The sequence below is a fragment of the Bicyclus anynana genome, chromosome 8 (assembly GCF_947172395.1).
Source record: "Bicyclus anynana chromosome 8, ilBicAnyn1.1, whole genome shotgun sequence".
Taxonomy (NCBI): domain Eukaryota; kingdom Metazoa; phylum Arthropoda; class Insecta; order Lepidoptera; family Nymphalidae; genus Bicyclus; species Bicyclus anynana.
The window spans coordinates 1,063,137-1,087,654 of NC_069090.1; the positions used below are offsets into that span (position 1 = coordinate 1,063,137).

At 37.6% G+C, this 24,518-nt stretch overlaps 1 protein-coding gene across 1 annotated transcript in view; it reads left to right on the forward strand.

The window, feature by feature from the left end:
* Positions 1-24,518, forward strand: part of LOC112050368 (homeobox protein engrailed-like SMOX-2) — a 35,160-nt gene that overhangs the window by 8,573 nt on the left and 2,069 nt on the right. The window contains exons 2-4 of the mRNA XM_024088621.2: positions 8,077-8,199; positions 10,250-10,321; positions 11,719-11,864. Of these exons, the coding sequence (XP_023944389.2) occupies positions 8,077-8,199; positions 10,250-10,321; positions 11,719-11,864 (341 nt within the window). The remainder of the gene's footprint in view (positions 1-8,076; positions 8,200-10,249; positions 10,322-11,718; positions 11,865-24,518) is intronic.

Here is a 24,518-nt window from a genome sequence, read left to right on the forward strand (position 1 = left end):
GTTTGTCCTTTTGCCTGCCAAGGTGGCCTGCCCATCTCCACCATTCACTAATTTGGTCTTTATTAACTTTACAACCTTTTAAAATGAACATCAAATCAACTTTGAAATGTCATCTACCTACTGAATGATATCCACGAAGAGTTATCAATAGGCACCGGATGACATTTGTTACATAGAATCTTAGTTTCGTATAAGTCAACCATCATATCATCGTCAAAGTTTGTGAATTAGCCTGCAGAATCATATACCGAGATACATAAATTGAATTAACTGCTTATTAGTACATATTGAACTATTGATTGCTGATTGCTTATTAAGTGTATGTCTGTCATTTTATAATAACTGTGTATCGAATGTATCTCGAATACTGCTTATATAGTATCATTTTAGTTATTTACAGGAAACTAAAACACACACTTTCAAAAACTTTTGTCTGTCTGTCTATTTCTTTGGAACGGTTGAACTCATTTTTATGGGATCTATAAGGTAGTGGAGGTTATAGGATACTTTTTATCGCGGAAAACTTCACGATTGACCCGATTCCGGATTTGTGAATAACTCAGTTTTCATTTCATTTTATCAGAAAATTTCAATTTATGTACTCCGGACGCTCGCGATTTTGTCCATGACTTTTTTAACCCGTTCTTAGTGGACGTCTACTAACAGTAAACTACCTCCATTTTTCTACGTCAAGCAGTTTTTGAAACTTCGTGATGAGTGATCTTCACTTTTACATTTAGAAGATTAGAAATGAAATTAGTGTAATTTATTATACATGAATACACCTAACTATTACCTACAAACCACCTACGCTGTATCACAGAATATACAATGCTGTATCACATTTATTACATGCGTAGGTAACTGTGGGCGTCCGTGCTCCTGACGTAATAATGTTTGCGCTGTGAAATCAGTTGATACATTTTAACAGCAAAATGGTTAATTAATTTACATCCGGGCTAATTATTATTTTATCCAGTGGCTGGAAAAGAAATGTATTTTACCACTGTTCGTTGGGACAGTAGTCAGTTTAAGTTGCTTCGGTCCTGGGTTTATTGAGTTAAGGTGCTTTTCTTTCGTCAAAAAAAATCTCTCTCCGTAAAAATCTTAGCTCAAAGATGGGAATTTGGTGGTGTTAGGCCCCGTGCTTTGGAGAGCATGTTAAGCCGTCAGTCTCGGTTATTACTATAAATATGTAATAGTGATTGTTTTAGATGTAAATATACCCTAATCGCTAGGGATGCGATAACGAGGTTAACAAACATCTGGAAGAACCGAAACATCACAAATCTTTCACAGCTTCAATTCTTTCACAGCTCTGGATCAGAGAGAGAAAGAGATTATCACCCTAAGCCCGTCAACTCGTCTTGTAGTAGCGTGGTAGGTCTATCTGTTTTATATGAAGAGAGACCAGCAGGCTAATTCACTATCTTTGACGTATGCTAGTGGAAATTGTGATTATATGTAACAAATGTCATCCGGTGCCTACTGGTGGATATCTTTTAGTAGTAGATGCTATTTTGTCGATTAATTTGATGTTTATTTTAATAGGTTGATATTAAAGACTAGACTAAATAGAAAATAGGCCAGATGCAGGCTAAGTCACTATCTTTGACGCACGCTAGTTGACATATACGAAATTGAAATTCTATGTAATAAATGTCATTCGGAGTCTACTGGTGGAAACTTATAGTAGGTAAATGACATTTTGTTAATTGATTCGATGTTTATTATAATAGGTTGATAAGAAAGACCAAAATAGTGAATTGGTAGGGAGCCATTGAAATAGGCTATTAAATGATGACTACTTTACAATGTAATCTCTACGTCTATTCCAAAAATACATTACACTGATCTTGAATATTTCTAAACGTGATAACATTTGAACGCTGCTTATGGAGTAGGTAAAATGCTACGTTTGGTCCACTCTTTTAAATTGCTGTGAAACGTGGGCCCTGAAAAAGGACTGCTGTCGACGGTTGCAATCATTTGAGCAGTGGGGATTAAGGAAAATATATATCATTTTGTCTCAAATGCTCAAGTCTTGGAGAGAGCAAACTGCAAGCGCGAGATGTTACCTGTAATGAAGCGAATAGTTGAATTTTTCGAACATATGCAAAGAGTACCCCTCTGCGAGTTTTCTAGGTTGATTCTAGAATGCAAGTTAGTCGAAAAAAAGGCACCAGGACAATAACGACGTTAATTTTTGGACGATATTAAGCAGTGGACCAAGAATATTTACAGCCAGTTGAACAATATTTCTAGTGATCGGGAAAGTTTTCTTCGTCTGATCGCCAAACTTCAGTTTGAAGAGGGCACCTGCAGGGTTATTATATATCTCAGTGTACCATTGAAATAATGAGTCACTATGCCGATTTTCATCGTATTTTCGTTTTTGCAATCAACTAATATTGTGATTCCAACGAAATGACATAACATGGTTATATTACGTAAAATGGCATTAGTATATTAGTGGTAGTAAGTAGTAACGTTATTTTAACGATAAATCATTATTTACGTATTTTCATTGAAATAATAATATAAGATGTTCGTTAAAAACAGAAAATCATTGGCACTTGATGTAATATTGCGAAGTCAAGGCCATTTCGTAGAATAAAAATATGTTAGATGATCACAAAAACGAAAATATGACGAAAAAACGATGTAGTGACTTATTGTTTTGATTTACCAAAAGGATGGAGGAGGTTAGCTCGAGACAGAGATGAGTGGAAAAAAGCGGGGGAGGCCTATGTCGCAGGACAACCTGACCTACAAAGTGGTTGCTAAAATTATATTTTATTTTATTTTTAGTTGAATTTAAAAAATTGTATTAATTATAAGTCAAAATGTAAAAGGTCAGCGAATAAAGGCTTTTATTATTATTATTATTAATACCGCCGATGACGATAATAAGAAGTAAAGCAAAAAATTATTAAAGTAACGATTTAGTGTTGCACCTCTCTCAAGATTCCAGGACCGTTAAGAAATTTAAAAAAAAGCTGAAGTAAATAAAAAAACTGGTATAAGGTACAACAATAACGTTATTTAATTAACCGTTATTCGTCGATGGAGTCCGCCGTGTCGCGGCGAGTCGGCGCCAATTTTTCGCGCGAAAGTGTGAAAATAATTGATTCCCGAGGGGACGACCGGGTTTATTGAAAACGAATGCCCGCCTTTTTGTTTCAACGTTTCATTTGGCTTTTATGATATTAGATGGCGGTGATTTTTAATTAATAATGAGATTATTAACTTACGATAGACATATATAGGAATAACACAGAAGGACATGTAAAATTGGCTTATAATAAATTGTTACATTATTTTGTTGTATTTTTAGATATTGTTACACATTTGTGATTTTCAGTGAACGGATTTGGATTAATTAGACATGATTATTGTTTCTGACTTAATATAACACGTTGAATACTTTTATACCGGTTTGTTTGCCTGTCTGTTCTTGTTCATTTCGTAAGCTACTAAACATGCTGTTTGTATAGCAAAATCAAGCAATACTTGCATAATATTTGATCTTGGTTTAATTGAAAAGTAAAACAATCATTCTTTTTTTATGATTTAGTAACACTAAATTAGAATAAAATTAATACAAAAACAGATAAACCACAGACAAGCAATGTTTATGATGCGTTAACTACAATAGATACTAAATTAACTATATCACTAAATCCCACGTCCACACCTATCAAAACATTAATAAAATGGCCAACAATGAATTTATACTTAATATTATTTTAATACGGGCACCAAACAATAGCGCAGTAAGTCGAAAAATCGTAAAAGATAATACGCCTATTGTATCCGAACGCAAAAAAACATGTCGGTTGTCGGCCATTTTTTAGAATGTTTATGTTTGGGGATTATTTTATTGCGATTTCTTTTATTGTAATTGCGAATAAGGATTTGTTTGAATGTTTTCTCAAGTGTTATACGGGGTTCGGGGTTCGATGTTCTTTTCACGACGTGTTGGGATATGCGTTCTTCTTTGTTGCGGCTTAGTTTTTTTGCGGTTTGTTCGTAGAAGCTAAGGCGTTTTTAATGTTAATACCATAGAGCAACAAAAAATAATAGCCTACATTAATAACAAACAATTATTAATAGTCGATAGATTTTCTTGAATAAAAAATCGTATTTTGTAATGCCAATATGGTACTTGCTTGTTTGGCAAATTAAAATATTTTTAAGGGTTGATCTTGAGGCACAGCTAAGCAATAAATTAAGATGACTGGTAGGTATATAGCTTAAGCTAGGTAAATATAGCCTCTCGAAGAACTGCCCTGAGCTTTTTTACATTGAAGAAAGAAATTTGGTAGGTATTGGAATTTTAGATAGTTCATCGGGTCAGTTAGATACCTATAATTAGTTTTATAAAAGCAGTTAAAATCTTCTGCAAAATTTGTTCATATTAATTAAACTCCATCCCTTAACAAATTAATAGGTGAAAATAATTAAAATAACACTCAGGGGCTGGCTCAGGGCGAAGTTTTCCGTGTCGACGCCTCCTCGGCCCTCCGCCCTCGGGCCTCCATTATACAATTACCTGTTCCCTCTGCGAAGCCAAATTATTTCGATATGTTTTTTGCGATGCTCCAAAAAAGTTTGCCGATTCAAGGAAATCACTGACAGTAGAATCGTAAAAGGTAATACGGCTATTGTAACCGAACGCAAAAAACGTTAATAGAGAAATTTTACACATTTTAAAAGCGAAAATTTGTGTGTGTATGTTTGTTACAACTTTGATACCGATTGAGCCAACAAATGGTTTTTCATCGTATTTTAGTTTTTACGATAGTTTTTTCAACGAAATGACCTTGACAACGTCATTTTACATAAAGTCGCAGTTATTTTTGGATTTGACGAAAAAAGAAATTTCGTTAACTGTTTTTCTTTAAAATAACTATACTATTTGTAACTATGACTAATGCCAATTATGTAGATTGTCAATCCATACGAAAATAAATGTGAAAGTAAGTGTGTCTGTTTGTCTATTACCATTCACGGCTAAACCGATCAAAATGAATTTTGGAATGATGATAAATGGGACCTTGGAGCAGAACATACTTTTTATCCCTAAAATAAAAAGAGGAGGGGGTGAAATAGGGGTTGAAAGTTTGTATGAAAAGTCGGATAGAACAAAATAGAAAACCCAAACCCCGTTTTGAGGTTGAATTTTAAAATATTTTGGTTTTTTTTTTTCACGATTTATGCGCACAATCTTAATATATAAATGCGAAAAGAATTCATCATGAAATCTCGAGAACCGCTTGAAGTACCTACAAAGCTGAATTTGGAAGGGAGGTAGTTTATAGTTAGTAGGTATCCACTAACAACGGATTATGCGACAAACACCAAGAAACATGTATAAAGTCTATTGTTGAGCAAATGCGATGTGTACCACCAATCAGGTCCAAGCAGGTGTCAACAACTTATTGGAAACTTCATAATAATCATTATTTTTCAATAACTATATAAAGTAGCTATTGCAGTTTGCACTTACTTATTTAAATAAGTTTTATTTAAAAAAATAATGGAGTCAAACCTGCAACCCTTATAAGATCACGGAGCATTAAGGAGTCACCGGACCTCTCGATACACTCACTCACCTCATACCCTATAGGTTTAAATTAATACACGGAGTCAAAAACAAAACACTTTGAACATGATTAATGGCATTACAAAGGCCATACAATATATAACGCCCGGTCTGCCTTTGACAGACGGGGTGGTAAGAAATAGCTGGGGTGTTGCGCCGATGGTGCAAGGCACGGGCGGCGGACTGCATGAGCCCAAGTAACTTTAATTTGAAGTTTGCCACTTAATTTTTACTACCATATTTTATTATTAATGTAGAAAAACCCATCGATCGTAGATCGTTAGATGGGCTTTAAAGCGTCGCGGAATTGTTATTGATTTCGCACATTAAGTACGTCATCACTCGTAACACATTTCTCTTTATTCATGTTTGAGTTTTTACACTTCCAAAATGAACACGAAGGCATAATTAAGGTAATTAAAACAGTAAATATTTTTTTAAGTCCACGGCCACTCACAGCATGCTTGCTACGTACTAAGATAAGATGTGCGTGCACGTCTTTGGATAATGACATAAAATTGTGTGTTCTTTAGTATGGAGGGGTCCATCTAACGATTTATATCGATGGAAAACCCTAACAAATGTATCATGATGATACAAAATGAGCATAATGAAATTTTGACCTAGTTCAATTCAATATACAATTCATTTTAATTTATATTTTATTCGCACGAAAACACTTGATGCTATGTTATTTAACTAATGCCCATGTACCGTCGTTTCAACAAGCACATTGAGTTATTGGATTCCCAGACTGATAATCTTAATAATCTATACTAATATTATAAAGCTGAAAAGTTTGTATGTTCAATTGAACGCGCTTATCTCCGGAACTACTGGTCCGATTTGAATAATTTTTCAGTTTTTAGATAGCTCATTTATCGAGGGAGGCTATAAGCTTTATATTATACCCGTATTCCTACGGGAACAGGAACCATGCGGGTGAAACCGCGCGGCGTCAGCTAGCCTTAATATATAAATACGAAATGTCATTCATCACGACATCTCGGAAACCACTTGACGTATAAAGATGAAATTGGGCAGGGAGGTTCTATAGTTAGTAGGTATCCACTAAGAACGAATTTCGCCGGATTAAAGAGGTCTAAGAGCGGACGAAGTCGCAGGCGTCCGCTAGTAATTTACATAAACAAGTCGTCGACAATTTACTCATGTATAAAAAATTCATCACGTGGTAAAAAGAAATCTTTAAAATAAATTAAATGATTATTTCCAACTAACATTATCTCGCTAGTTTATTACAAACAATTATATTTATTTAATTTTTTATATAGATTAAAATGAAAAAAAGATATTACAGTAAAATACTCTGCCCGCTGATCGCTTATAGCTCGCAGCGCGGGTGAGATCCGCTCTCAGTGTTTATAATAGCGTAACGCGATTAGGGTGTTTAACGATTAGCTTCGATCGTTTTATTCTCGTCGCGGAGCGTCTTTACTTAATTCAATAATAATATGGGGTATTCTGATTTCCTCAGTACCACTGCAGTTTTTCAAATTTCAAATTCATTTTGTTTATTCGAACGTATGAAGTACGTTTGGTTTTAGAAATTTTTTAAACATCCAGTTTGTAAGTTTGCTGCGTTTCGATTTGCCAGTATAATTACAGGTATATTAGGATGGACACAGCTTGGGTTGCCAGGTCGCCAAACCCAATAGCCGGACAGACTAGTCAGTTTCAGGCAACGCCAGACACAGGGCGGTACTTTGTAGTGTGCTTCTTGCATATCCTGCAAAGTATTGCACTGTTTCTAGGCAATAGTTTCCACTTACCATTCACTAGCACTATAAATAAATCAATATAGGATAAGACGGTCTCAAATTATGATTTTTTTTTAATATCTTATCCTAATAATTATACAAATCATGCCCACGTGGAATGGTGGCAAGAATATTAATTCAATTGCCAGGTTGACAATTTGCGCAAAAAACGAGCCAGCCCTGTGTCTTCAGTCAAGGCAACTAGCCGCGGTGAAATGATTCGAAGAAAATTTTTAGAACTATTAGTGTAGTGTGAATATGATCCAAAGATCTGGGAATGAAACCCACGACCTCTCAGTTGAGAACCACTGCACTACCGGCTACGCCGGAGAGATAGTTTAAATACTTTTAATACACTTTTATTATTTATTTTTATTCTTTACTAGTTAGCCCTTGACTACATCTCACCTGATGGTAAGTGATGATGCAGTCTAAGATGGAAGTGGGCTAACTTGGTAGGATGAGGATGAAAATCCTTACACCCCTTTTCGGTTTCTACACGACTTCGTACCGGAACTCTAAATCGCTTGGTACGTCTTTGTCGGTAGCTAAACTAGCCACGGCCGAAGCCTCCCACCAGCCAGTCGTGGACCAATTAAGAAAATCTCAACCCAGGACCTCGGTTTTGAAAATCCACTGCGCATACCATTGCGTCACGTATAATATTGATATAGATGATATTGTCAGCAGAATACCGTCAGCCGCTGGTCGGCAACCCGTGGCCCATCGCCAAGCCGATCGCGAGCCGGCCGATACCAGTGCAGCATCAGCACCTGCAGCATCTACTGGCTCACTGCCACCACCCGTACTTAGGTGAGTATCCACTTATTGGGCATGTGGAGGATTGGGGGGCTCGATCATTCGTTATCAACCCATATTCGGCTCACTGCTGAACTCGAGTCTCTCAGTATGGGAGGGGTTAGGCTTTAGACTTCACACGCGCAGAGAATTAAAAAAATCTCTGGTACGCAGGTTTCCTCACGATGTTTTCCTTCACCGTTTGAAACACGTGATATTTCATCATCATAATCATAATTGTCAGCCGATGGACGTCCACTGCTGGACATAGGCCTCTTGCTTGGACCACCAAACTAAACGGCCTCGAGCCGCCAGCATCCAACGACTGCAAACCGCTTGATGTCTTCAGTCCACCTAGTGGGGGGTCGACCAACATTGCGCTTTCCGGTGCGGGGTCGCCACTCCAGCACTTCAACTTCGCGACTCGCTGAGCTATATCAGTGACTTTAGTTCTTCTGCGGATCTTCTCATTTCTGATTCGATCACGCAGAGAAACCCCAAGCGTAGCTCGCTCCATCGCCCGCTGAGTGACTTTTAGCCTTCATATAAGGCCCATAGTTACTACATGATATTTAATTTCTTAAAATGCACACAACTGAAAAGTTGGAGGTGCATGCCCCGGACTGGATTCGAACCCACACCCTCCGGAATCAGAGGCAGACGCCCACTGGTCTATCACGGTTCATAAAAATATAGTACAACAATATCCAGGGTATATTTATCTTTAGGATCAAAGTTTGTCTGTTTGTGTAACAAATTGCTAATTGAGCGTAGCCCCATCGCAAAAAGCGCGCCACACAATACGCCTTTTGTGTTGTGGGCTTCAACCTATAACACTGCGGGTGTTTGTACACATAACCACTTACTACGTATTATAAACTTTTATTTAAGCGAGTTCTATATTAGAACGGGTATCCAAAGCTGCTCTAATAGGAAATTTGGCTAGGCTGGGAGAACAACACGAGCGCAGAAGTGGAGTGTTAATAAATTGTCAAGGAATTCCTTAACCCTACATGCAGTGGTCACGAGTACTGGACTTTGCTCTGAGTTTTTCTCTCTGCCACCCGCACGGTGAATCAATGTATTGCTAAGATCGTATCTATTTTGTTACGTGCGAATTAATTACAAGCTTTTATTTAACTTGCGTGTGGGTCAAATGTAAATTAGTTTATAACAGCAACATGACGTTCCATTGAATTACTGGCCTATGGTTCAAACTGAAAATCAACGCAGCATGCGGTTTTTTTATGGGAAAAGGTGAATGATCTGACGCATTAGTGGCCACAAAGACCAGTTTAATTATAGAAGCCATATGAATTTAGCCGCAAAGTACGAGTAGGCCGACACAAATGACAATGATGAAAGTACGTATAGTTTGCCATGACAAGAGTCCGAAATATGTCGATATTAACTAATATAACTGGATTTTCTATAAAACTAAATTCAAATATTATGTATTTATTCAATTTGTCCAAACGTCAAAAACGCAGTCGTTCATTTTGTTTTTGTTACTTGATGTCACTTGAGGAATAAACGTCAAATAGAGCATGTCCTATTTTCTGCTTCTCAATCAATAGACGGTTTAGTGTTTACGTGACGTGATGACATGGCCGATAACGGTACTTGTACCGAATTGTAAATCTATGGCCGATAGCCTTTTGGCTCGTATTTTCAAAAAATATGTAAACATTTTAATTTTTGTGTATTTATGTCTCAAAAAATATAGGTACGTAGTACGTGTCCAACGAGTAGCCTAAGGGGTTTCTCCGTGGAAGAAGTCGCGGGCGTCTGCTATAGTTTGGCAAGATCGTTGATGATATGCGCTCATGATATGCGCCGGGGGGAAAACTGCGCGTGTGTGCGTTGACGTGAGGTGCGTCAGTCGTGGGTTTTTCATTACTCACTACACGCCCGGCTCGCTTCCGCATCGGGAGTGTAACGAACGAAGTTGCCATAGCTATAGTTTAGCAATATATTTTCATCAAAGATTTTTATTGAGTTTTGGTAAAATTAGAAATGATTGTTGATAAAACAGCAGCATTCTAATTCATGGTTTTGTTCGCAGTGAGGCCTGCGCAGGCACACACGCAAGTGTTCCCTCTGCCCGGCGGCTTCCCATGGGCGCACAGTTCGAGAGGTAAGTGCTGCACCAATTGGCAGACTATAAACAAATGTGTTTTTCAATTATCTATATTTGTAAAATATATTACTTTTGACACGAGTCTGGTGTCTGGTAGTATCGGCCATGGTAAAAACATACCGCCAAACGATTTAGCGTTCCGGAACGTTACCACATAGTAACCGTCATGAAATATGAATTGAATAAACTCATACCTCTTCTAAGTTGTCCGCTTCCATTTTAAACTGCATCGTCACCATTGGCGTATTTATCAGTAGGATTATTCCCTAAGGTGGGCCTGGCCCCTGACATCAAGTATATTAGCCCAGAATCCTAGGCCACAGGTCCTTTCTAGGGTGGTCACGCCCCCCCCTCTATACGCCTATGATCGTCACTTAATATCAAGTAAGATCGCAGTGAAGAGCTAACTTGTCATAGAGTAAAAAAAGTGTGTGTCAGCTCCGACGCACACTTTAAGTTAATCTTTCAGATCGACTGTCTAAATAGTGAATGTTGCCCCGCAGCATTCTCTATGTATGTCTCAATACTTACGCCTAAAAAGTGAAAGGTGCACAGAATAGGTTGCGCCAAAAAAACGCAACGCTGCCATTCGTTCATTGAATTTCACCGCCCATATTTTTTTTATATCGGGGGCTAATGAAAGATCGATTCTTAAGGAGTTATCGTCGCCGTTATCTCGAGTCTCCTCTCAGAATGAGAGGGGTTAGGCCAATAGTCCACCACGCTGGCCCAATGCGGATTGGCAGACTTCACACACGCAGATAATTAAGAAAATTATCTGGTATGCAGGTTTCCTCACGATGTTTTCCTTCACCGTTTGAGACACGTAATATTTAATTTCTTAAAACGCACACAACTGAAAAGTTGGAGGCGCATGCCCCGGACCGGATTCGAACTCACACCCTCCGGAATCGGAGGCAGAGGTCATATCCACTGGGCACTGATCGTCTTTACTGCATCATTATCTGGTGCAGTAAAGACGATCTGTATATATTATTTCTCTTCAATATATTGTATTTATTAGTATATTTTGATATGTATTTTATTTATTATTGTAGGTATTTGTGTAATATTGTTTATGTATTAGGATGTAAATTATTTGTATGTATGTGTATTACTAATACTATGGTTATTTTTGTTTTACGCCACCTGCTGATGTCCTTAGGTTTTCCTAAACCGAAGGTTGCCTGGATGAAATCGCTACTTAGCGATAAGGCCGCCTTTTGTATGCTGATCTCTTCCTAATTTGTTTTTATTTCACTTGTTATTGTCTTTGTGGCGTGCAAATAAAGTATATCTATTTATCTATCTATCACGGCTCTCTCTCTTAAGGAGTAAAGTCCAAAAATCTTAGAAACATGATGAGTCTTCCTGATGACAAGTGGTCTCCGCAGGCAAGCCGCGGCGCGGCATGATGCGACGCGCGGTGTTCTCCGACCTGCAGCGCAAGGGGCTGGAGAAACGGTTCCAGGTGCAGAAGTACATCTCCAAGCCCGACCGGAAGAAGTTGGCTGAGAAGCTGGGCTTGAAGGACAGCCAGGTACAGACCTTCACCATTAGCATTTTTGGAGAGTAGCAGTTTTTTGCTGGCGGGCTTCGGCCGTGGCTAGTTACCACCCAACCGCCAAGCGATTTAGCGTACCGGTAACAAGTTAGAACGCTTCCATCCAAGATTGCATCATTACTTACCATCAGGAGATTGTGGTCAAGGGGTAAGTTGTAAAGAATAAAAAAAGAAAAAGCGCGCTTAACTTGGGGAGTAAGTTACGACTATTGTAATCGGGCGAGGCGAACGGGCGTTGAGAGAGAGAAAGCTAAAGAGCTTCAATAGATCTAAAAAACACTAGTTTTTTTACTTTCTTTTAAAGTGTAAGCTTCCTTGAGAAAAATTAAACAAGACAGGACCGACCGTTTTCCAAAAAAATACAGAAAAAAGAAAAAATACATGACGAAAAATCTTTTATTTTGTAATCAATCGAAATAATCAAAAATAATTACTTACAATTGACAGTTGTTAATATTTTTTTCAATTAAATGTGCTATATGGTGAAATCGTGCATTTTATAAAGTAGGTACCTACTCGTACCTACCTGCCTACTTGTCCATATCTTGATTATGCAATCAAACTGAAATTAAATAAGTCTGAAACACTAATTTGGCCATTTTAACGGTTCATTCATCAAATCTGGGCCCAGCAATATATGAAAAATCAGTGTCTCTTATTTAGTAAAAAGTTCTAGGCGATTATTTCTTCTATAGGCGATGTTTAGTCAAAAGAAGATAGTCCATTTCAGGTTTTTGAGTTTTATCAAGATTTCTTGACTCAAAGCAACTAAAACAGCAAACGTTAAACCGACTAATGCATTGAAATCGTCATGAATCCGCCAATAATGTCAACTATTTATTCACTTCGCTGTACTTTTAACTCCTCCCATAAAGTACTTTCTATCAACACGTCAACCAAAACAATTATACATATTAAAAGAAACAGAAACAATCATCAACTCAATTATTATCAGTAAGTATCACGAACTACCCCCAAAATTGTCGAAAAAAAAGCCATTTAATTCCATCCGAATCACAAAATGCAAATAACTAGTAATTGTTGAGGGTAGGAGCGCGGCTGCGTCTGACACTCCCTCGTGCCCTCAGGGTGAGTTTTTTGTAACACCCTGTTGTAGGCACAGGGTGCTCCCCTTTCGTGCGGTGTAGTTATGTTTCCGGGCGATGCTATCTTGGAATTTCGTGGAGCAGGTTAGGCTTTGTTCTGGGATTTGATGGCACTGTTAGTATTTATTGAATAAAGAAGGTTCTATAGTCAATCAGATGTTATTAAATAAAATTCTTTTATTTCTTTATCCGCGAGAAAACCTAGGTAAACTTTGATTGTACGTGACCATTGATAAAAGATAAAATTATAAAATATAGTTAAATAACAGCGGCGAAGAGTCATACTGACCGATTCCCGCCAGGTTACCTTTTAAAACGTTTCATTCATTATTGTAATGAATATGTGTGGATGTATGAGAAACCGGAGTTTGTTTAAAGCGATATGAATTTCCTATTCTTTGAGACGGCTTACCTTTGTCAAAATTCTATCCATCGCCACTGAATTAAGTACCCATAGGATCATCGTCGCAGACTTTTTTGTAGAATTCTAGACTAGGTCTAGGACTTATACCTCCAGGCATTGTTTTGTTATATCTCGACGTCCTCCGTGGCGCAGTGGTATGCGCGGTGGATTTACAAAACGGAGGTCCTGGGTTCGATCCCCGGCTGGGCAGATTGAGATATTCTTAATTGGTCCAGGTCTGGCTGGTGGTAGGCTTCGGCCGTGGCTAGTTACCACCCTACCGGTAAAGACGTACCGCCAAGCGATTTAGCGTTCCGGTACGATGCCGTGTAGAAACCGAAAGGGGTGTCGATTTTCATCCCCCTCCTTATAAGTTAGCCCGCTTCCATCTAAGACTACATCATCACTTACCATCAGGTGAGATTGTAGTCAAGGGCTAACTTGTAAACAATAAAAAAAAAAAAAATCTCGGAGTAAGGAAAGCCATAACAGTTTTCAGGCAGAGTTTCACTTTAACCGATTTCAATCAATTTACACAGAATCTTAACTAATTATACACCGACACTCTTGACATCTTCTTCAAGACCTCCTCGTTCTAACCACCAGTTCAACTACTCATATTCGGCTCACTGTTGAGCACGAGTGTCTTCCCAGAATGAGAGGGGTTAGGCCTTAGGCTACCACACTGGCCAAATGCGGATTGGCAGACTTCACACACGCAGAGAATTAAGAAAATTTTCATGTATGCAGGTGCCCTCACGATGTTTTTCCTTCACCGTTTATGACACGTGATATTTAATTTCTTAAAATGCACACAACTGAAAAGTTGGAGGTGCATGTCCCGGACTGGATTCGAACCTACCTCCTCCGAATCGAAGGTAGAGGTCACATCCACAGGTCAACATCATTTACAGTTCATTTATGTTTTACAAATTAAATAAATGTCAATAAATTCTTGTATTTTATCTTATTTAGAAAGCCGCTACTTTGTCCACGTGAAAATCAGTGTAAACTTTCCACCCCTATTTCAACCCCTTCTGTTTATATTTTTGCATGTTTTATAAATAGTCCACTAAACATTTTATAAAAAATATAACTCAAACATGAACGATGAATATAAAACAACATTCAACCCCTTTACCTAGATTTTTAACTTATTTTTAGAATATCTTAAAATCTTGAATTAGGTACATTATTTTCAGGTTTTTTCTGGCCACCCACATAAATTTTTACAAATGTAACTTTTAAAATGAAGGACTTTCCATAGAAACTTCGAACCCCTATTTCACCCAAAAACCTTTTTTGTATTATGGTCTCTTTTCTTGCCAACTTTCATTAGTTTCATTGTATGTCGACAACATTACGAATAGACAGACAGACAAAAAATAAAAATGAAATATTTTTGGCTTCAGCATCGATTATATGATGCCCTCCAACTAAAATTTTAAAATGTCTTTAATGTACAGAATCAAAGCATAATCCTTTTTTAATTTCTAAACAGACTGCAAAACTTCATACAGAAACTTTACTAGCCCGTAAAAAAAAACTTTAAAAAGCTCGCAATCTTAAATAACGTGAAATTGTACACAAAGATTGCTTTTCCATTTCACAAAAGCCCATCCAACCCCACACAGATCTAAATAACCCGCCAAAACCATTGAGACGATCATTTCGACCCAATAAAATATAAACGAAAAGAAAATACCGCCACTAAATAAAATGTACCTTTCTATGACATCCATAAATTTACAAAATAACGTTCCTAAACGACTCAAGAAGTCAAGACAACGGAACGTTACGAGCGAAATACAAGATATAATTTACGGGAGTTAGAAAGAGATAGTTATAAGCGTTGTATTGCTTCTTAAACGTGGATTCTATTGGGCGATTTGTATCGTATAAAAGTGTGTTCGCGTATTCTATTGGCCGCCGCGCTTTTATTTTTTTTCCGCGTTCGGTTTCTCGTACCGGCCTTTTTATGATATCTGATTTTTATAGGATACTTGCAAGCAGGTTTTACTGTTTATTGAATGTTTTCGGATTAGGCTGAATGGGTCGGTTTATGGACTTGACTGTTTGTTATTAGATTTTGTTTGATATTAAGGTGGGTTCATACAATTGTTCATTGTAGAGGGTAGGGTAATCTACCTACCTATATTAAGATAAGGTTTTACACTCTGGGCTTGGATTTCTACTGAAAAATCATTAGAAGAAAGAAAAGCTTAGGTTCAAGTCCTAGGTCAAGCTGTGTATTTCACAGCTTGGATTCGAAATCAGAAACTCGCTATCCAAAGCCACACGGGCTAAGCAGGAAGTATGAGTTGTAAAATAAAAAAAAAACCTTTATTACTCTTTTTAACTTTACATACAAGTACTTGCTAACAAACTAATTAAGAATATTAGAGGGTTAACGTCTAACTAAAAATAGTAATTTTTCATTAGAATAATCTCCCAGGCAGTTCATGTTCCTTCAGTTTAAATTACATTTTAAAAGTTCTTAACACTTTTTTATTCTTTTTATTTTATAATTTTGAATAAAATAAAATACCTACCTCAAATCTATAGAAATTCATTGTATGCAATGCTTACTAGCAGATCCTCCACGGTTTTACCGGTTTTACAATTACTCGCAAATAATGTAGATTTATCTAAGAATTTACAAAATCAGTCTAGTCATTTGGGAGCCTATTCGTAACAAACAACTATAATATAATTTTTTATGATTTTTTTATGATTTTTTCTTTATGATATTAGCTTAGATTAGAAACAATTTCGTATTGTCAGCTATCAAGCATCACAAAAGCGGCTAATTCGCGATAAAATATAAAAAGTCCCGCAGCGAGCGTCGCCTACTCGCCTCAACCCTCCGCACGCTGTCATTAAATAAATTCCTACTTCTCCCTCCGCGATATAGAGTTACCACTCTCAGAGACAGGGATTACGTCTATTAGAGTTTTAAGTATCTCATACAAGTCCTGCGCAAAAATATAAGCTGATGATGTTGAAAGCAAAAAAACTGTCAGTTTTAGAGTAAAAGTGAAAAAATAAAATGTATCTAATCGCGATGGTCACTCAAATTATTTCTATCTATATTTCGACACCAACAATTTGTAATATGGTAATTAAATATAAAGGAAACAAAATTTAAAAAATTTATCTTTATTAATATAAAATTAAACACATTTTCCCAATGCTGGTATCGATTTAATAAATTCTTACCTTACCTTACCTTACCTTATCAGCCGATAGACGTCCACTGCTGGACATAGGCCTCTTGCATGGACCTCCAAGCACAACGATCTCGAGCCGCCAGCATCCAGCGGCTCCCTGCAACCCGCTTGATATCCTCGGTCCACCTAGTGGGGGGTCGCCCAACACTGCGCTTTCCGGTGCGGGGTCGCCATTCCAGCACCTTGGGGCCCCAACGTCCATCGGCTCTTCGAACTATGTGGCCCGCCCATTGCCACTTCAGCTTCGCGACTCGCTGTGCTATGTCAGTGACTTTGGTTCGTCTGCGGATCTCCTCATTCCTGATTCGATCACGCAGAGAAACTCCAAGCATAGCTCGCTCCATCGCCCGCTGAGTGACTTTGAGCCTTCTAATAAGGCCCATAGTGAGCGACCAAGTCTCGGATCCGTATGTCATCACTGGCAACACGCACTGATCGAAGACTTTCGTCTTCAAGCACTGAGGAATTTCGGACGAAAAGATGTCGCGGAGTTTCCCGAACGCTGCCCAGCCGAGCTGGATTCGGCGATTCACCTCTTTCTCAAAATTGGACCTACCTAACTGGACTGTGTGTCCTAGGTATATATATTCGTCTACAATTTCGAGCGCAGAGTCCTCAACAATAACTGGGTGGAGCGGTACATGAGTATTAGTCATGATCTTCGTCTTGCTCATGTTCATTTTTAGGCCCACACGTTGAGAAACCCTGCTGAGGTCGTTGAGCATGGTACTAAGGTCCTCCAGAGTCTCTGCCATAATGACTACATCATCGGCAAAACGTAGTTGAGTGATGTACTCACCATTGATGTTGATGCCAAATCCGTTCCAGTCTAGAAGCTTAAAGACATCTTCCAATGCAGCGGTAAATAGCTTTGGGGAGATCACATCTCCCTGCCGCACTCCTCGCTGCAGTTGGATTGGCCTCGTAGTCTGATCCTGTATACGGACTGACATGGTGGCGCTTTCATACAAACACTTCAACGCTTGAATGTACCTGTAGTCGATCCGGCATCTCTGCAAAGACCTCAGCACAGCCCAAGTTTCCACCGAATCGAAGGCTTTCTCATAGTCCACAAACGCTAAGCAAAGTGGCTGGTTATACTCTTCGGTCTTCTGTATAACCTGCCGCAGCGTATGAATGTGGTCCATGGTACTAAAGCCTGCTCGGAAACCGGCTTGTTCGGGAGGCTGGAAGTCGTCAAACCTACGAGCGAGACGATTCGTAATGACTCTTGAGAACAACTTGTAGACATGACTCAACAACGAGATGGGTCTGTAGTTCTTCAGCAAGGTATTGTCACCTTTTTTGAAGAACAGAACTACCACGCTCCTGTGCCACGCCTTAGGTGTTGTACCCTCGTGAATGACGGAATTGAACAACCGCTGAAGGACCTTAAGTATCGGTTTTCCACCCGCTTTCAGGAGTTCTGCTGTGATTCCGTCATCACCTGGTGCTTTGTTGTTCTTAAGTTGTTTGAGAGCCATACTAATCTCGTATAGGCTGACGTCCGGGATATCTTCGGTATAGTGTCGGGTCAATTTGGCTCTAGGATCTTTGGCCAAATTGTCAACAGGCTTTTGGGTAGAGGTGTATAACTGTCCGTAGAACTTCTCGACCTCACTCAAGATCTCAGGCTTAGAAGAAATGATATTGCCCTGATCGGTCTTCAACCGTGTCAACTGTCTTCGTCCAATAGACAGATCAAATTCTACTAATATTATAAACGCGAAAGTTAGTATGAATGTTTGTTTGAATGTTTTCACACTTTAACGCCGCAAATACTGAACCGATTTGGCTGATATTTGGAATGGAAATAGATTTTACTCTGGATTAACACATAGACTACTTTTCATCCCGGAAAATCTTTGGCTCCCGAGGGATTTGTGAAAAATTAAATTTCACCCGAACGAAGTCGCAGGTGTCCGCTAGAGTGTTATATATAAAGAAGTTTTACTTTAAAAATTCCTTCTTTTTAAATCGGTTATAAATAATAGTCCGCCAGATCTAATAGAGCAGAGGCGCGTTCCCCCCGCCGGCCGGCGCCCAACAATTATTTAACGTCAAACGCAAGCAGCGCGCCAAGATTGTGGACGCCTTGCGAGTGTGCGCGCGGCTTAATGTCTGCGTTCGATATTTGAATTTTACTTTTAACCAAACCTTTTTTATATTAATAACGAAATTTTTATATTTTGTTAAACCTTTTAGGTCTTTTTTCGAAATAATTTCGGGATAATAAGTTAGCCTATTTGTTATTCTATATTACCTAATAATTTTGATTCTATGCAAAATGTCATCGAAATTCGTAAAAAAATTCTAAAGTTTGTTATATAGGTGTAAAGGAGCATTGTTTAAGAAACATACGTAATAATCACTATGTGCTTACTTTCATAAATATTAAAGTCAATGTTTCATATGTCGAATTAACATTCAAACAAGGACCTTATGAAAGGGCTAACGGCTAACCACTATGACTATCGAGGTAGTTCTTATTTCTAAGTATAGTTAATATTATAAAAATGTAAAGTTTGTAAAGTAAGGTTGAAGGAGTAAAGAGATTTTGGAAATTCTTTTAACAAGAAAAAGCCACGTTATTTGATAGATAGATAGGCTATTATTTTATACCCGTACTTTTACGGGAACGAGAACTACGCGAGTAAAAACGTTAGCATCTGTTAGCTGTAATACAGGATAAATATAATTTCTGTATCTAATAAATGAATCACAATAACGTATCAGGGTGTACCATTGATGATATTAAACGTAAGTATTAATAGACGTTAAACCAAAGACTCTGCGTTTATCTCGCTGTCGCTTTGTTCTCTAAACAATGGCATAATCTGTTCTAACCGAGTTGTCGTTTATCTGTGGTGAGTGAGCTAGGGTTGCCTTCGAGAATAGGGACTTCCCGTGCCGTTTTTTGTCAAGCACGGGTTTAAAGAAACGCAATGCCGGAATTCTGAGGTTATCTCGGTATTTTTCCAAGAAATAAAATACCTATATTATTTTTTATACATAAATAAAACAAAGTCAGGTTAGTTACATCGTTTCACGGTTAAACCGTTGAACTGATTTGAATGATTTTTGGTACAGCTATGGGATGTCTATGGGACTTCATCACAGACCATGAGCTATATTTTATCCCAGAGAACCTATGGGGTTTGTGAAAAACAAAAACATTTTATATGCAGAAGTCACTATCTGGGCACAACCTGTGCCTGACAACGTCTGTCGGTTCCGCTAGTAATATAACAGCTAACCAATAAAAAGTAAAATTAAATATTCAGAAAAAAGTTGTTGAAATCAAGAAATTAAAATTTTTTGATGTTGACTCTACAATTCATTTGTTTCAACAAACATTGATTATAAAAAATTAAAAAGAAACCTAATAACACAAGTTAAGTAAAATAAGAAGTTAGAAGTTAGATACCTAGCACACTGTAACTCTATTAGCTTTTAAACTCGTATTGTATTCAAAGTTCAAACGTATCATACGCTGGTTACACGTGTAGCTACTTTTATTTCTTTCTAATATTTTGACTTCCCATCGTCATAACAATTAAATTTTAATAAAATAAAAAACAAATGTATAAACTGCGGATCGCTGTCTATTTGCGTTTGCAAAAAGGGTTGTCTAACAATGTTATTCGTTCACAATACGCTCTATTTAAATTAAAAATTTGACTACGCAAATATAAAGTTACCAATTTGACTTTCGACTTGACATAACGTAAACAATCATGGCCGCATGTCAATCACAACTCTCGCGAAAACCGCGCCAACAAAAAGTTCCGAATTCAAAATAAATAAATGCAAATATTTGAAATTGGAACGCCGTGAATGTAAACAGCGGGCCGTTTGAATATTCATTCCAAATATGAATATTTCAAATTTGGAAACGCTCGCGTCCGAAAATCAGATTCATTGGACGTGGGTAGGTCGAAATAGACGCGTCCAGTGCTTCGTGCCTGTTTACCATTACAAAGTGAGATGCCTCCCTCCACCGCACCCCCTTGCTTGCAGCAGAACAGAATATTGATCAATAGTAAAAAGCAAATAACACCAATATCCATGCACTCACTGTCTGCTCACTGCTGTAAGTCAGATCTATTTTTCAACACGGCTTTTAATCGTAAGGAAAACTTTCAATTCCGTGTTTATTTGAAGTCTGATTCTTGATAATAACCAATACCTCCGTTAGACTGTAACAAGAGTTTTGCCTCATGACCTCACTTTCCACAATAAAATTTAAACAAGTAAATAATTTCTATCTGTGGCCAGTGTCAAACAGGAAGAAAACAAGAGGACTCTCATGTCCAAAAATTAGTGATGAACCTATAGTATTTTCCACATATGAATATTTACGATATTCCTCTTCTATGTCATCTCTATTCAGACTCCCGCGATTTCGTTCGCATGATATCCCACAGGAACTATGGATTTTTTGGAATAAAAGCAATGTCCAATTTATCTCTATACTAAAATTCATCCACGACTACGTCAGTGGTTTATCCGTGAAAAGGTATCGTACTTACAGAGGCACATACAGAAAGACTTAGGTATCTACTTTCACATTTAATTTATCACAGTGAAAAAAATCTGTCAATTGAACTACGAGTATAAATTGCTACACAAATCAAAGACAACATACGTCATTTGCACAGAACTGAATGTTAATCGCGATACAGTCGTTAGTACCCTCCCCCTCGCGGTGCATTAGTCGCGGCTCGGTATCTCTTTATTCGGTCTAATTCGCAATAAAAGTGAATCTGTCAAAAAGTAATTAATTCTGAGGCGCTCGCACCCCTGTCTTACTGAGGGATGCGCTTTATTTCTTTGTGAAATGTATCGATTGCTTAATTTAGTTTAATTCAATTCAATCGTTTATTTACAGACACGTGGAGTGGATGAAAATAAAGTATTTATACAATATTAAGCCTAGATCTGGCATGCAAAATTATAAAAACTAATTACTTATTAGGAGGTAACAATTACTTAATACTTGGTACATTGTTGGACAAATAAATTCAAAAGCATTACAAATAAATATTGAGTGTGACTAGAAATTTATACAAAAAAGAATAGGTATGTCTAGATTGTTTAGTCTATACGAATAAGTACACATAACGAGATACGTCCAGCTATCTTTGTTTTTGTGGCAATATCGGAATGAAAGTTAAATCGATGTGATGTGGATTCGAAACTACAAATAATCTATCTTTGTACCAAATATCACCCAGATTTGCTTAACCATTCTAGCGTGATTGACTGCTTGAATACCAAAAATCTATCCAAAGCTACTCTCAAGTCCACACGAAATTCTATATAACTATGATAAATTTTGTTCTTGATTATAACCTCTGCTTATAACTTTCACGGTTTGTAATTAAAAATATGTAATAATTATAATACTACTATTAGTCATTATTATCGATACCAAAAGAGTTTCCCCACACTAGCGAATCGCAAGGACAGTGAGAAAGGGTCGCGTCAGCTGGCGACGGCATATTGTCGCTAAATACGCGCGTGACGTCACGGGACGCGGTCAAGAAGGGTCCGTTCTGATTTTGAAATATATGTATTTACACTTTAAATCTTTTCAATTCAAACCAAATAGATATAATAATCAGACCAATTATAGAAGGACCTGTATCGCTCATAGTCACGAACAAAATTGTCTATCATTTTCTGAGGAAAACGAGCTTAGATTTTGTATATATCTAAACTAGAAATTTTTGCTCGTTTTTTACACAATTCAATTACACAAAAAGGTATTTTTACGGAGCTCTTTAACCTACGAACACGATTACAACTATTTAACATCGATTCTATAGAGACAGTTTTTATAATCGTTCGTACCTAATTAGATCGTTGATCATATACTTTGACAGAAAAGTAACGTCTAGCGAGGCAGGTCCTATACAATAATTTGTCTGAGATATAATACGACGATGCAACGAAAATATACAGTACGACTATCCGATCGCTTACAGAATCCTACTTTTTTGACCGAGTCTATGAGTTCCTAAAGTAATTTTGGTTTTATCTCTTTAAAACTTAAAATTCAAAACAGATACACACACATAATATTCGTATATTCGTTGCACTTTTACTTTTTTATTTAATTTAGGTAACCAAATTGTATGTTTTTTTGCTGAATTCAAAGCTTTTTTTATTTCATAGTTACCTAATATCTGTGGATTAAAGTTTTTTTATTTTAATAATGAACAAAAAATCAAAATGAACAAAATACTAAAAAATGTGTGTTATTTCGTGCGACCGTTAACTGTGAACAGACTTCAAGTAATAAATAATATTCTCCGTATAGACAGCCATGTAAATTCTTAAAAGGTGATGAAACTGTAAAAAAAATAAATCATTAAAACAGATAAGACAAATTTTAGACAGCCCTGCGTAATTTGTCTTTACGTTTCAATTATCTGAACAAAGGTTGCGCGCCAAAAAACGTTCGTTTTCAAACTTTGACAAATGATCCGCGTTCGAATTTCGAAAACGATCAATAACTGATTCGTTTCGGCCAATCGGTGAAAGTGATTTGTCACTTCGAATTCATACTTTACATTGCAATGTTCGAAGAGCTTTATTTTTAATTCAATATGACTGTTTACTCTTTCAAAGCAAGCTGCGGATTTAAACAATTTTATTTCAACATACTTTAAGAACACTATCTACTCTCTACTATAGTCAATGCGACGGGCTGGTGATAATGTTATAGATAACAATCATTCTCAAATCTTTAGCATCTTTTTGACTTGGATTAAAAGTTTCTAAATAAAACAGCTTATATGCTGCTATATAAAATGTCTTTCACGCTTCTATGTTTCACACATTAGATTTGTGCACTTTTGAGACAAGAGAGTGAACAGGCATCTTATATGCAAACGCGTTTTAACATAAACCGCACATTGCTTTACACCAAACAGATTAATTAATTAAGGTTTTTTTATATTTAACTAGCCGACGTCCCACGATTTGACCCGCTTAGTTCCCGTTCCTGTGGGAATACAGCCTATGACACTCACAAATAAAGTGACTTTCTACTGATTACCCCCATACAGTACCACAAATATAACCTCTTTATAATATAAGTAAAGATGACCGACGCAACGGCTTGCTATAAGCGGTGTAATGCCACCAACTTTCCAACTCTGGGCAGCTACAGAATTTCTTGGGAAAAAGCTTGCTGGATACGAATCTTGGCTCGAATTAGGATGGTCCGCCACAAGACCAACCACTGGCCCATCGTACCGTATAAATATTACTCTCGCAACTGTTTTGGCCAAGGTGCTGGACGGTTTGTTTGACTCAAAGTTAAGCGAAACACTTAAGTTTCATGATGCGCAGTTCGGTTTTCGGCCGGGCTTATCGACTGAGACAGCAATACTGAGCCTCAAGCAGACAGTCCAGTACTATACAAATAGAAAAACACCTGTTTACGCCTGTTTCCTTGATCTCTCCAAAGCTTTTGACTTAGTTTCATATAATGTGCTATGGAAAAAGATGAAGGAGGCAGGCGTAGCGCCGGAGTTGCTCAATATCATGAGATACTGGTATGCCAACCAGCTGAATAATGTTAAGTGGGGAAATGAGCTCTCTAATCCGTACAGGTTGGAATGCGGGGTGAGGCAGGGGGGGTTAACCTCGCCCAAGCTTTTTAATTTGTACATAAATGAGCTGATTGTAGAACTCAGCAAAAAACCAGTCGGGTGCTGGATCGATGGCATATGCGTCAATAATATAAGCTATGCTGACGACATGGTGCTACTGGGTCCTACGGCTGGCTCAATCAGAGAGCTGATAAAAGCTTGTGAGAATTATGCAGCTGCAAATGGCCTGATATATAATGTGGCAAAGAGTGAATATTTGATCTTTA